The sequence below is a fragment of the Nicotiana sylvestris genome, chromosome 4 (genome assembly GCF_000393655.2).
Source record: "Nicotiana sylvestris chromosome 4, ASM39365v2, whole genome shotgun sequence".
NCBI classification, from domain to species: Eukaryota; Viridiplantae; Streptophyta; class Magnoliopsida; order Solanales; family Solanaceae; genus Nicotiana; species Nicotiana sylvestris.
Genome location: NC_091060.1, coordinates 140681001 through 140694890, shown reverse-complemented (window position 1 = coordinate 140694890; position 13890 = coordinate 140681001). Strand labels below are relative to the sequence as shown.

The following is a 13890-nucleotide window of genomic DNA, read 5'->3' as shown; positions in this document are numbered from 1 at the left end:
TCCTAGTTGACATGAGAAATCTATCATTATTACAACTCCTAGGATTTATGGAAAGGATATTATATCCTTACGAGCAATTTCTTCATCGATATGACTAACTCCTAGTTGCTAAAAGTTGGAATTTGTAGAGTCTCCTTTTCCAAAATAAATTTATCGGATCCATCTTTGCAATCATAAAGCTCTTCTGATCATTGATGAAAGTTTGCTTCTAACTTTAATGTTTCCCAAAGAACTATCAAGATTGCTAAAGTCAGCCACTTCTCAGGTTCTCTCATTATTTCCCTAAGAGCCAAGCTTCGACATGGAAACAGCCGCTCTACCTCGCAAGGTAGGGGTAAGGTTTGCGTACACACTACCCCTCCCCAGACCCCACTTGTGGGATTATACTGGGTATGTTGTTGTTATTGTCGTAGCTAAGCTTCGACATGATCAAATAATTTCCTAACTCAGTCTGCCTTCTTAAGCTTCAAATTGTCTTTCATTCTCTACCTCAACGTAGTTGAATACGGTCAGCAAGCTGGAAAACCTAGTACTCCGATGTACGTTGCGATTCCAACTGTTGCTCCTTTTTACGAATAAAGAATTTGGCAAGATTCGTTCATATGATTGACCAAAGATGATGTGTTTTACAAGAGGAGGACGGAAAAGATCTATTTTAAGATGTTTTTGTCATTCATCCCCAGTATACTCAGAGTCAAGACTCATCTTGCCTACATCAAGGCACCTCCATGCAGTTATCAATGAAAATCGTTTCCCCTCTTGGGAAAATTTTAGTCCTATAAAGACACTTAAGGGAATTTTTCTTCAAATATTTTTGGGGCTATGGGAACTCTAATAAAGGGAGATTCTACTTGTTTATACATTATCAGCTATAGCTCAGTGTATGTGAAAAAGAAAAAAAGTTATAATAAATATGCAAGCATTGCCATAAGTTTAGAACCACGCCATTGGTCGTGTCTTATGGGATAGAGTGGTTGTTTTGGCATTTCTATAGGCTGAAGTTTTAGAGGCTGATATAGATCTGCAATAAATGACTGCTGATGACTTGAGGAGACATATATTATAGCTTATACTGGTCTTTGTATAAGCTTTTTCTGTCTTTCTATACTATTTTATTTTCTTTTCTTTTTTTGAGTAAGTCTTTAATCTTGATCGAGGTATTATGAGGATTCATCATGAATTGGCAAGTTTTAACACTAGTTGCCAACCTACCGCAATCCTCCTCCTTTGTTCGGGCTTGGGACCGACAATGTGCCAAGCTCACACAGAAAGTGTTGCGGAAATGCAGAGCCCGGTAATGTTAAATGATAGTGAATGTTGGGGTGCTAAAGTCCAACACATCCACAAGATGAGTGTTGCAAGGATACGAAAAGATGGATGTGCGGTCATACAAGATTAGATAATATTAAAAATGGATGTATTTGCCAAAAGGTGCAAGTAGCATGTATTGAGGATAAACTGAGAGAAGATTGCTTGAGATGGTTTAGTCAACGTCCTACGTCGACCTACGGATATACTGTCCTTGGGTGTGAAACTATGATGAATAAAGGTGTTAAAAGGGGACGGGGTAGACATAAAATCATATCGAAGGAAGCTGTCTTAAAAGATCTACAAATCCTTGATTGGGGTACGATGGAAGAAAACTAGTTGGGAATAGGTTTTAGACTTATTAAAAAGCTTCTAATATTAATATTATTAGGCAAAATACATAAGTTACCACTCGAACTATGGACCAAATCCCCCTTACACACTTTTTGTGGAGGAAAATTACCTTACACACTCAACATTTCCAAAGTGTGCCTATAACACACCACTTTTGGGATTAACCACTTCTTCTTAGAGATTGCATTACACACTCCAATCAATGTGTGACACGTGTTATGTCTTAGGGGAAAAAATTATACTTAAAAAATACACCTCAATTTGCATTAAAACAAAACGAAAAAACAATCATTTTCCCTAACCCTCTCTTTGTCTTCTTCCTAACATCCGTCGGTCATTTTCCACGGTAATTTCAAATGCATCTTCCTCCCAGTAGCAATAAACACTGAAGAAATTAGGGTGGCACTTCGATTAAGAAAGAGAACTAGTTGAAGAATTTTATCACTTGTCCTCTTTCTTTTCATCGGAATAATCGAATTGGTCGGAATTGAAGTCGAAAATACTTAACTCTAAGCCGTTGGTGCTTAGGAAGATAATACCGGCCTATGTTGCCTCCTCCATAGACCAATATAATGTCCTTGACACCTTCCACAAACACCAAATCAACCCCAGATTTAACAAAAAAAAAATGAAGAAGAAGAAGAAGAAGAAATCAAGCTTGAAAATTCGTTCTTCTATGGTGGAAGGTGTGTGAAAGCAAGCAAGAAAGAGAAAAAGAAATTAAATGGGTCACTTGTGTAACAAAGGGGTATCTGGATAAGATAAGGAGGGAGGGGGGAGGGTTGCGGCAGGGACGAAAGGGGAGGGAAGGGTTTAGATACTTTTTTCTTCTTTTTATTTAAAAGAAAAATAAGAAAAAATAAAATTTGGACTAATTATTTAACTTTAACGCGCTCACTTACACGCGCAGGTCACCTCATAAAAAAAGTGTGTAAACGCTACATTCTAGAAAGGTTGAGTGCGTAAGGTGATTTTCGTTCGCCAAAAGTGTGTAACCGGGATTTGAGTTATAGTTTGGGTGGTAACTTAAGTACAACTTATTAATTATTATTATTATTATTATTATTATTATTATTATTATTATTATATTATACATACATACATATATATATATATATATATATAAAAACTTATTTTTCACTCACTTTATTTATTTGGTATTGATGATGATATAAGTTGAGCTTAAAGAAAGAAGTGAGGATTCATATAGCCAAACCCAACTTGTTTAGGATTAGGCGTAGTTGTTGTAATCTTGATCAAGGTATTGAAAAATAAATTCATACAACTTTCATTACAGAATAGGAATGGATTCTGTAATAGCGCATGATCAAACCTACTGACGAATGTTCAGATGTGGATATATTACGCCTATTTAGAGTTGAAATATGGTGGAAAAGAACATGCAGAAGTAGACATGATCCATCTGATTATTCCAGAAGGAAAAACTCTGATGCTTTAGAAAATCAAATGCTTGTCAAAGATTCATGCTGTTATGTTTGGGTGTGGAATATACAAGTGTTTCAAAAGCTAGAATCAAGTGACAAAATTCTACCAGCAAATACATACCAATGAGAAACACCATATATGGACTACAGTAGAAGTCAAATTAGAACAACTAGAGAGGACGAGTTGTCAATTACCGAAGAAGTCAATCCAATTACATAAAAAAATTGAAACAAAATGAAACATTTAAAAGAGGGTATACCTATCATGGCCAAACTCACACGTGATGGAAAATTCTTCACAGCTGAAAGGAGCAGAGACCCTCTCTGTCATGCCTAGTAATGTATGGTTGGAAGGTAAAGATCCACCATGCATTGATGACTGATCATAACTGACTCGTGATTCACCAAAGTGAACAAAAATAGGAGCAAGCAGCAACTTAACAAATAATTCTGGCTTGGATCCACCATCTTTAGATAAATCAAGCGTCAACTCTTTGACCTCAACGGTAGCTTTTGGTGTCTGCATAGTTTATAAAAGATAATCAGCAAGGAGGGAGAGACAACTAAACAAGATAAGCAAGTTAAACAAATGCACCAAAAAGCGATTAAGAATGTAACACAGCATCCACCAAGGAACAACTTCATTTAGCCATTGCAGTGAGATACTATACAAAGATAATAAGCAACTGCAGGACATTAATTCCTCCATTAAGTTCATTTAGTCAATGTGCAATAATTTTCATGCACCTAAAGCAATAAGCATGTATATACAATTTTTGCCAACACCACTATCAGAAGAGTCTCCCAAAGTATTCAGTTGTTGATTCTTCATAATATTCAAGACAAAACAGTTGAAGAAGAGTGTAATGTGTCTCCTTCCATTTTTCTCAATATGAAATTATTTAAGGGAGAGAGAAAGAACACACAAGAACATTCTAAAATCTGAAAATCTGAATCTTAAAGCTAATTAGATCTTGTTTGTATTTATTTTAGTAGCATTAATATGCGATAGATCACTAGTTTGGCATCTTTTGTCATTATCAGTTAACATGGATATACGTATGTTATAACAAGTCAATACATACTTTAATGGAAATGTTATACACATCAACCTTCAGTACAATTCTGACATGTATAAGTTAAAAGAACTTAGACCACTGCCACAAGCAGAAGCAATGCAGTACTCCGTTATTCGACATATGAACTTGTACGTGAAGAAAAATTATCCCAACAAAACAGTCATAAAATGTAAGAAGAGCTGAAAGCAACAACCAGTAGTGTTTTGGGGTACATGAGTAAAGTGATGCAAGGACATTCAACCAATCATGAGCGCTCATAAGACCAAGTTTAATGACCAGAACAATCGTTACCTTCACAACCAACTCAGTCACTGAAACTGACAAAAATCTAGCCATATTAGCTACAACCATCCACTTCCCTCTACCTGACTTGCGAGATTTACGAGATCTTGCTTTTTTTGAGATTTTACTGGGAGCCCTCATTACAACTTCTAAATCACATATTAACACCTGTAGTTTTGGATCCCTGGACATAAAACCAACCCCAAGCTTGACCAAGGATTGACGAATACTGAGTCTAATTTCGCCAATGGATACACTTTCAACTGCACCCTGCAAATTATTATTCCCAGTGACATGAGAACAAATATCATAAATTGAGAAACCAGAACAAAGAGAAAATCTTGCAACTAAATTATTTCCTTATAAGCCAGTAGTCAAAAGTTGAATCTAAGATAAACTGACTGCAGCCTAGTCATTCCCTTCAGCAAATTCACTAAATGAGGGACCTCCCAAGTCACTGTGCCTTCCGGTACTTGGTGTAACTACAATGGCAGTTTTACTTTTGACAAGACACACACACAGAGAAAGAAATAAGAGAGAGAGAGAGAGAGAACAAAAAGATCCCAATGCACACAAATTTCTATACTGGAACTCAAAGACCTGATCCTGAGATACCAAAAAGAATCTGTGGAACTTTTTTTGAGAAGGGATACCAAAAAGAATCTGTGGAACTCTAGAATGCCAAATTTCTAATATAAATATGCTTGTTGCTATTTCTTTTGCAAAATCTATCCTAACTGGGACTCCTTTTCAGGTCAGTTCACATTACGGGAAAAAGAGATGACATCACCCCAACATGTGGCATTAAACTCTGAAATTGGCCACCCCCACATTTGACCAAACTGGATCCAAGTTGACACTGCTCTTTTTGCTATTATGTATTATCTGGTTCTTCTGATCCTCCACATTCCCTTACATACACTTCAAGAATGAAATATTATATATAATGTGCCTCGAGAAACAAAGTTGTAAGTCGTAGGTGTATGATTGGATATGTCATACAATGCCTATAAGCATTCTCTTAATCAGATGCAGTTGACAAACGATAATGTACAACTGAAAAACGTAAACTTAATGGACCATCGATGATCGAACTGTTCCTTAAACTACACAGCATAAAACAGATAAAACCACATCTAAATTGTAGCTAAAATTGAAAAAGAAAGAACAACCTTGTTGAACTTCACCACCACATCTCTCAAGCATTTCCATCCTCCAACACGGAAGGAAACAGATGCTCCCATGGCTCGGCTTAGAATCCAAGCCAGCATACTGGAAGCAAACCTGAGACAGGAAAGTGCACAAAATAACCAGACTGCAAAACCTCAATAAATTTGATAAAGAAAAAAAAAGTGAAGTAATTATTAAATAGTTGAATGGATTTAGCTTTTGGACTATTGATGTTTGCCCGTAGCGAAATATGTAAGAGCTATGCTTGAACTTATTATAAGCCAGTAGACGGTAAGCAGTAAAGTAGCCGAGACTGTAGAGCATGATGTTGTATGTATTGGATATATTGTGCGGTATTTTGCTACTTGGATGTTTGACGTTCTTAAAAAAAAAAAAAAAAAAAAAAAAAAAAGTACATCGTGAAATTGAGATTAAATCCAAATTCTCAACTTTACGTACCAACTCTGTATACAGAACTAGACATTATTTTGTCTTAGCAAACTTAATGGACTAGACTTCTAAATGCTCATAGTAAGAGAAATGGCTTGATTTACAAAATATTGCTTCTCAATCATAGTCAATGATATAAATAGGTATCATATTATGCACCAAGCCAAGCAAGGAAGATAATTATATCATTGCAACATGTGATTATTTTGGGGGGAGGTTATGAAGTCAATGATTCATTGATGTGATTGGTTAAACCACAAAATACAAGGCATACACAAACCAGAGAATACTTACGAGAAGATGTAACTCTCCATAAAGAGCATCCACTTATCTTGATGAGGTTATCAAATATGCTGCAAAAAATATTTTTTTAAAGGTTCTGACTGACATGTACAATAGTGATTTTCCACTTCTTCAGAGACTCTTATTTCTCTCTATCCATATGTTTGCATGAGCACTAGAGGAATTACTTCTCATGCTCTGCTTCTCCACATATTCCTTATAAGTTTCAAGCCTACCCAACACCAGAGTCTCCGGCTCATCTATACAACCCTATACGTAATTGGAAGGAAAGCATAAGTTAATTGACGTCCACTCCCCCCCCTCCCCAAATAGTTAAACATGAAGCACCAACTAATGTGAATTTTCATTTTTCTTCTCAGATTTTCCATTATTCAGGTAGCTCCCCATATTGCTGTCCATGTAAATAAGAAAATTTAAATAAATAAATAAAAAAACACTTTCTTTTGTGCTCTGGAGACTCGTAAGAGGAGTGAGGAAAATCCATATATTTTATAGAAATAATACACTGTGACAATCATCCTTCTGTCCTCCCCATATGGCCCTCTCTATCTCAGTTCTATGAATTAGATTTTTCCTGTAGAGTAATTCAAGCAAACTGTTAATTTCGTCCATTTCCTAATCTTATTTTTTAGCTGGAGATGCTGGAAATGGATCAAAGGCTTCACCATCAACTAATTATCATACTTTCACATAAGATATTCTCTTCTTTGTTTTTTTTATAACGGTGGTGTATGGGCCAGCTTACGCGCAACTCGACTATTCCATCGTGTACTTGCTACCTTCCACCAGCACAAGCACCAGGTAATTCTGCCCACCAAGGCTTAGACATATGTGAATAGTAGCTTATGCTTTCATATTCTTTTGTTTTCCTAATATAGAAAAACATGAAGAATAAGAAATTGCTTACTCTAATCTGTTAAAGCCAAAAATGCTAGTTCAAACAGAACCTATAAAGTGCGGTTGAGACAAATCATGTCACCTCATTTCCATTGTACAATTCAACAAAACAACATATTGCACATATCAGATCAATCAATTCTATTACATTATAAACAACACAAGCTATATACATAACATAGCAACAGTCAACTGATAATCAGTAGTAGTTTGACTGAGATTGACTTACACGAAAATACTCCATAGTATTATGGAAGCAAAGAGGAATCCGAATAGAAACTTCGCCGGTGAAGCATCCATTTCGCCGCGGCCGGCGGCAATCCCAATCGCGTGGATCCTCTTAAATTTCGCGTCTCACTGTTCTATCATTGCTTAAATAATTGAATTACTCGAAGAGAAAATAGTTAATTACAGTTTTACATGATGTTCACGGCGTGGAAGTGAAGATCAAATGGTGAATTTTGACAGAGAAGATTTGAATTTGCAGAGGAAAAAGGGAATGGAGAAGAAGGAGGTGAGAATGGTCAATAAGTTGAAACGAAGTGAATGGGTTGGATCAGGGGAATAATAAGATATTTGAGTTAAAGGAATTAAGAGGAGAAATCGGGAGAAAGTGGTGTATCACTCTTTCTGTGTTTTACTCCGAGAAGCGGAGAAGACTATTGAGTTGGATCTGGTGCGGTTGGATGTACGGGAAACCTTTGTGATTTTATTTTTTTTTAAATTAATAATAATTATTTTATTGATTTCTTTGATGGACGTGCATGAAATGTCTTTGTTCTGTGTTAATTGACTAACCTAACCCTTTTGGGATTTGAGCTCGTCCTTAATCCAATAATTCTGGATTTTTTAGCTTTCAAATGATAGGAATTGTAAACTTGGAAAGCAAAAAATAAGAGAAAGTTGGTTGGTAAACATTTGAACTTTAATTTTAATGTATGCATGTATCTTCTTAGGGTGAAATATGAAATGGAGTACAAAATTTCTTTTGCTTTAGCTTTTTATAAAATTTACATCATTACACATGTTTCAAATATTAATTATAAAAACTCATTGTAATACAATATGTTTCATAGCTCAACCATTGAAATTCTTACTAACAATAAAAATACCACTTTCTTGACAAATTGGTCTTTGTTCGAAAAAATATTTTCATCGTGGAATAAATTTTTGTACCATGCGATGTTAAAATTATATACAATAAATTAAAAATATTCTAAAGAATTAAACTTTAGTTAGAAAAAAAATGAGTCTTTTTTCCTTTAAAAGAATTTTTGTGTTGAACATAATTTAAGCATAATTAAAAATACCATAATTCGGAATGTTCCGATCACTCACCAATCATTATCAGAACAGAGGTGGCCAAACAGAAACTGCCTAGGCCATTTTGAATGCTCAATGTAATTCTGGCTCGGGAGAACTTCAAGGAGGCAGTTCACACAGCTTGGGGACAGCATACAAGGACATACCATGTACGCAATTTGGAGGAAACTCAAGTTGATAGAATTGGAAACCTCTCAAATGAATAGAGAAATGTCAATATTGGAGAGAAAACTCAGTAAGCTGAAAGATAAGTTGCACCATACACAAATGGAACTGAGTGCAGATCTATTCAATGAACAACTCATCATAACTAAAAAGGACACTTTGATACAATAGGAAAAGTGGACAACTATACATGAAAGAGTGTTTCGACAGAAATCTAGAGCAACATGGCTAGCTTACAGAGACTCAAACACAAGATTTTTTTCGTGCAGCACTGAAGGCTAATCAAGTCAGAAATAGAATTTCTTCTATTTGCAAAGGGATCCAACTACATGAACCAGCTCTCATCCAAAAAGAGTTCATAGGCTTCTTTCATAACCTACTAGGAATAGTTGCCGCATAAATGCCATGCCTAGATCCAACCATAGCAAGAGATGGACCTTGTCTCATTAATGAACAACAGATGACCCTAGTACAGGAAGTCACAGAAACATAAGTGTTTTAGGCTTTGAAAGACCTCTCAGCTGATAAGGCTCTTGGCATTGATGGATTCCCAGCTGAATTCTTCAAACAGTATTGGCATTTGATAGGGGAGGAGGTGACTAAGGCTACAATATAGTTTTTTGAAACTGGCAAACTGCTTAAGGAAGTAAATTGCACTATTGTGACTTTAGTTCCTAAAGAAACAAACCCCACTTTTGTGAAGGAATTCAGGCTCATAGCCTGCTGCACTACATTAGATAAATTGATAGCTAAAGTCATAACTGCTAGGTTAAAACTGATAGTTGACTACTTAGTGAGGCCTTCACAATCAGCATTAATTGAGGGGAGAAATATTCTAGATGATGTGATTGTGGCACATGAAATGGTTAAGGGGTATACATAAAAATGAGTATCCTTTAGATGTCTAGTAAAGGTGGACATTAAGAAACCTATGACTTAGTGGAGTGGAGTTTTCTCATAATGGTCCTTCTAGAATATGGGTTGCCTGGGAAGTTTGTAAACCTAATTATGGAGTATGTCAGCATAGTGAGCTATTCTTTGTTATTCAATGGTGGTCTTACACCCATATTTCAAGCTAAGAAAGGTCTAAGGCAGGGAGACCCTGTCTCCCTACTTGTTTGTTCTTGAGATGGAGTATCTAAATAGAACCCTCAAGCAACTGAGACACAATTCAGACTTTAACTACCACCCAAGATGCAACAAAATGAGGATAGTCCATATATGTATTGATGATCTAATAATATGTTGTAAAACAGATCCAATATCTAGGAAGCGAATGCTTCAACAGTTCCATCACTTCTCAACAGTATCTGGTCTTAAGGCAAACTTGGAAAAAAGTACATTATATATGGCATGGATTAGTCAATAACTCAAGGAACAACTATCAAATGAAATGCAATTCTTAAAGGGAGAAATCCATTTCAAGTACTTGGGAGTACCATTATCCTCGAAGAAGATTACAGTTCAACAATGTCTACCACTGCTTGAGAGGATGGTTGCAAGAATAAGGTGTTGGTCCACTAAGTTATTATCATATAGTGGAAGGGTGCAACTTATTAAAAGTGTGTTATTTGAGATGCAAACCTATTAGGATCACATGTTCCTAATTTCTAAAAAAGTTATTCAACTCATAACCAGAGTTTGCAGAATCTTCCTATAGACAGGAGGTCATGAGAGCTCAAGGAAAGCCTTAGTGGCATAGGATACATTGTACAAAATAACATTCAGTAGGTGGCCTGGATCTCATACAGTTTCATACATGGAATAGAGCAGTAAACTACCATGGGCTATAACAACCAAAAAAGATGCACTCTTGGATAAAAATGGATTCATGCCTTCTATCATCAAAGGGAAAGAACTACATCAACTAAATACTCCTACTCAGGCATGTTGGCTGGTAAGGAATATATTGAATGCAAAGAAATGATTCCTGAACATGGACTACAATGCGATATTACATAGATGTTGTGACAAAGAAAAGTTTAGAATTAAAAAAGCTTACTTGCTCTTTCTTCCACGGTTTCAAAAAGTTCAACGAGAAGGGCTAGTGTTGGTACCAACTACTACACCAAAACATAAGTTCATCTTCTGGCTGGCACTACAGGGTCGATTGGCCACTGTTGATCGACTACAAAGATGGGGCATATATGTCCAAACTTGTTAGAATAGTTATGTGAAGGCCAAATACATACACAGCCCCTTAAACTTGCCCATTTTTTTTATTTAGACATCTAAACTCAAAGTAGTATCTATTAAACACTTAAAATAGTTCAAAGATGTACCTATTAGACACATTTTGCTGACATGGCAAAATGTGTATTTATCACTCTCTGTGAGCGCTTCACATTTAAAAAAACGGTTAATCCATTATTTTCTTTATATTCTTTCTCTTTTTACGTTTAAGCTACAACAAATAGTTTTGCCGAAAAATATAAGCATCGTCGGAAGATTCAATTTTCCAGTCACTTTTGTTCTACTTCGTCTTCCACCATTTTTCGTTCACTTTTTACCTTCACTTCAATTTTTCTCCTTCATAAGCTCCGATAGATGAACAAGATGACGTCATGTTAACAACGCCACTGGAGGAGTAAAATCCATATTCTCAAATAAATCCATATCATCAAATGGGGAAGCTTATATAGTGAAGCATCGTATTAGAGAAAACTTTAGCACCTTTGGAACACGCGTTGAAGCTTAAATTGGGAAATTCCGATGCCGTTGAATGCTGCCGGTTCCGGCGCTTGAGGAACATTCACCACCAAGATCTGCTCCCAAAGATTAACCCACCCGTTGTTTCAACTTATGACATGTGAGAGCATTTATCACAGCAAGGTAAACTATTTACACCTTTCCAAAGGTTTAAATTCCGGCGGAAGTACTGGTAATTTTCTTCATTAAATTTTGCAGCGGAGGTGGTGGTGGCGCTCCACCGGTTCAGCAATGGCTAGTTCGGAAAAATCGATGAAGGAGGCATTTGAAGATAAAATCGATTGAAGCCCTGCGTTAAACGCTGACATTGATTTTGATCTCGTGCTACGATTTCTCCAATACAACACTATTTTTTTAAAGTCAGTGTTGTTTCCTTTTTCAGTCGGTACTATTTGTCTCGCAGTTGTAATGAAGAAAACATTTTTCATCAATTTTGCTGATTTGGTAACGAAGAAAACATTATTTAGGCCGATAGTGTTTCTTTTTTTGCCAGTGAAGGTTTTTGATTTCTTTTCCAGATTTTTATTTTATTTTGACGTGCCTTTTACTCATTTGTCGAATTTTCTATTCATAGTAAGTGAAACTCACGCACTGAACTTAGTTTAGAAATGTAAAATATGTGTTCAATTGACACACATTCAACATAGTTGAAGTGTTCAATCAGAATAAGATTCAGTTGAAGTGTCTAGGTGGAAAAAAGAGGCAAGTTTAAGGGTCCACGAATGTATTCAGCCTTATGTGAATATATGTAATTAGTCCTAGTCCCTTATGTAATAGGAGTAGGTTATGTGTTATGCACACATAAAAATATGGCTCATTGTAACATAGAATATCAATAATAGATTTTTCTCATGTGCATTCTCATATGGTATCAGAGCATCGGTGAGAAAATATCGTTGTGCGTCATTCTAGCGACATCCGGGAAGAAAGAACTCAGTCACCATGTAATTTTCCGGTGACCCAAGTAACTGATTGCGTCAAAGTCATTATTTATCAGTATTATGCAAAATCCAACACCACCACAAGGTTCCCAAGAGAGTACCGACCAAACCCCAGAAAGATTCTTCGAAAAATACTCGTCCATGTGCCCCCACGTGCCTGTCGGAGATCTGCTTCCGACGGCGCGTCCATCATACGCGCCGGCGGGTGTGGCCTATTCTGGTCAGATCTTGAAAAATTTTCTGTTGAACAGTCTGATCGCCTAGTAATTCTAAGTCTACCCATATCTTTTTCTTTTTATTCCGATCATTTGCGATTTTCCGGCGGCTACAATGATTTTTTTCGACGAAGCTTCTTTTGGACAGATTACTCATGAGGTTATTCCGAGTTTTTTCATTCAAGTTTCATCAGATTTTGATGACCTTTTTTATTTTTCGGCGAGTGAACAGTGTTTTTAAAAAAAAAAGTGTTATGGTTTGGCATTCCAAGGTTAACGATACAATATTTTATCGAGAATTTGGAAAATTGGTTGTAGAAAAATGGGATCCAATACTATGAACAGTTGGATGGTTTCTCAACCAAATTATATTCAGTTCCTTCAGTATAAAATATAAACAGACATCTTCAGGGATAACTTCCGTTGTTCAAACAAATAGTAGCTTGACTTGTGTCTCCTAATATTCAATCTCTGAGTCTTGGGTCATTGATTCAGGTGCATCTGGTCATATTTCTGGTAACAAATCTCTTTTCACTACTATTTCATGTTCTCAATCTTTCCCAACGGTCACAATGACCAATGGGTCTCAAACCATGGCAACTGGAATAGGTCAAACAAGTCCACTTCCTTCCTTACATTTAGATTCAGTTCTTTATGTTCGTGGTAGTCCTTTTAATCTTACAGTCATTAGTCGTTTATCCAAATCACTTAAATACTATATTTTATTTCTTGATGACCTTATTTTTATACAGAAAGGCAGTACATGGCGGATCATTGGTACCGGACGTGAATCAGATGGACTTTATTACCTTATCCTTGCAAAACTACATGGATTCACATCTTGTGTTCCTTCAATAACTTGTCTTGTTACTGATTCACCAAATTTATTATATAAACGGTTAGGATATCCCAGCTTTGTCAAAACTTCAGAAAATGGTACCTGGCTTATCTTACTTGTTCACTCTAGAGTGTGAGTCATGTCAGTTCGGTAAGCATACCCGCTCATATTTTCCTCAGCGTCTTGATAATCGAGCAGAGTCACCTTTTACTTTAGTCCATTCAGATATTTGAGGTCCTAGTCGGGTCAGTTCTACCTTGGGATTCCGCTACTTTGTCAGTTGATGATTATTCCAGGTGTTCTTGGATATTTTTGATGAAAAATCGATCTAAGTTATTTTCTATTATCCATACCTTCCACATTGAAATTCAAAATCAATTTGGGATTTCTATCTGTACATTTCATAGTGAT

At 36.1% G+C, this 13890-nt stretch overlaps 1 protein-coding gene across 2 annotated transcripts in view; it reads right to left on the bottom strand.

The window, feature by feature from the left end:
• LOC104242493 (protein SABRE) overlaps nt 1-7969 on the bottom strand; it is a 40486-nt gene extending 32517 nt beyond the window's left edge. Inside the window, exons 1-4 of one of the 2 annotated variants that reach the window (XR_011406960.1) lie at nt 7518-7969; nt 5641-5752; nt 4478-4738; nt 3368-3627 (exon numbers count right to left, since the gene is read on the bottom strand). Coding sequence is in view for 1 of the 2 variants with exons in the window: in XM_009797546.2 (XP_009795848.1) it covers nt 3368-3627; nt 4478-4738; nt 5641-5752; nt 7518-7588 (704 nt within the window). In the remaining variant the exon portion in view is untranslated. The remainder of the gene's footprint in view (nt 1-3367; nt 3628-4477; nt 4739-5640; nt 5753-7517) is intronic. The other variant, XM_009797546.2, reaches the window with a different exon arrangement.
• Nucleotides 7970-13890: the final 5921 nt, after the last annotated feature.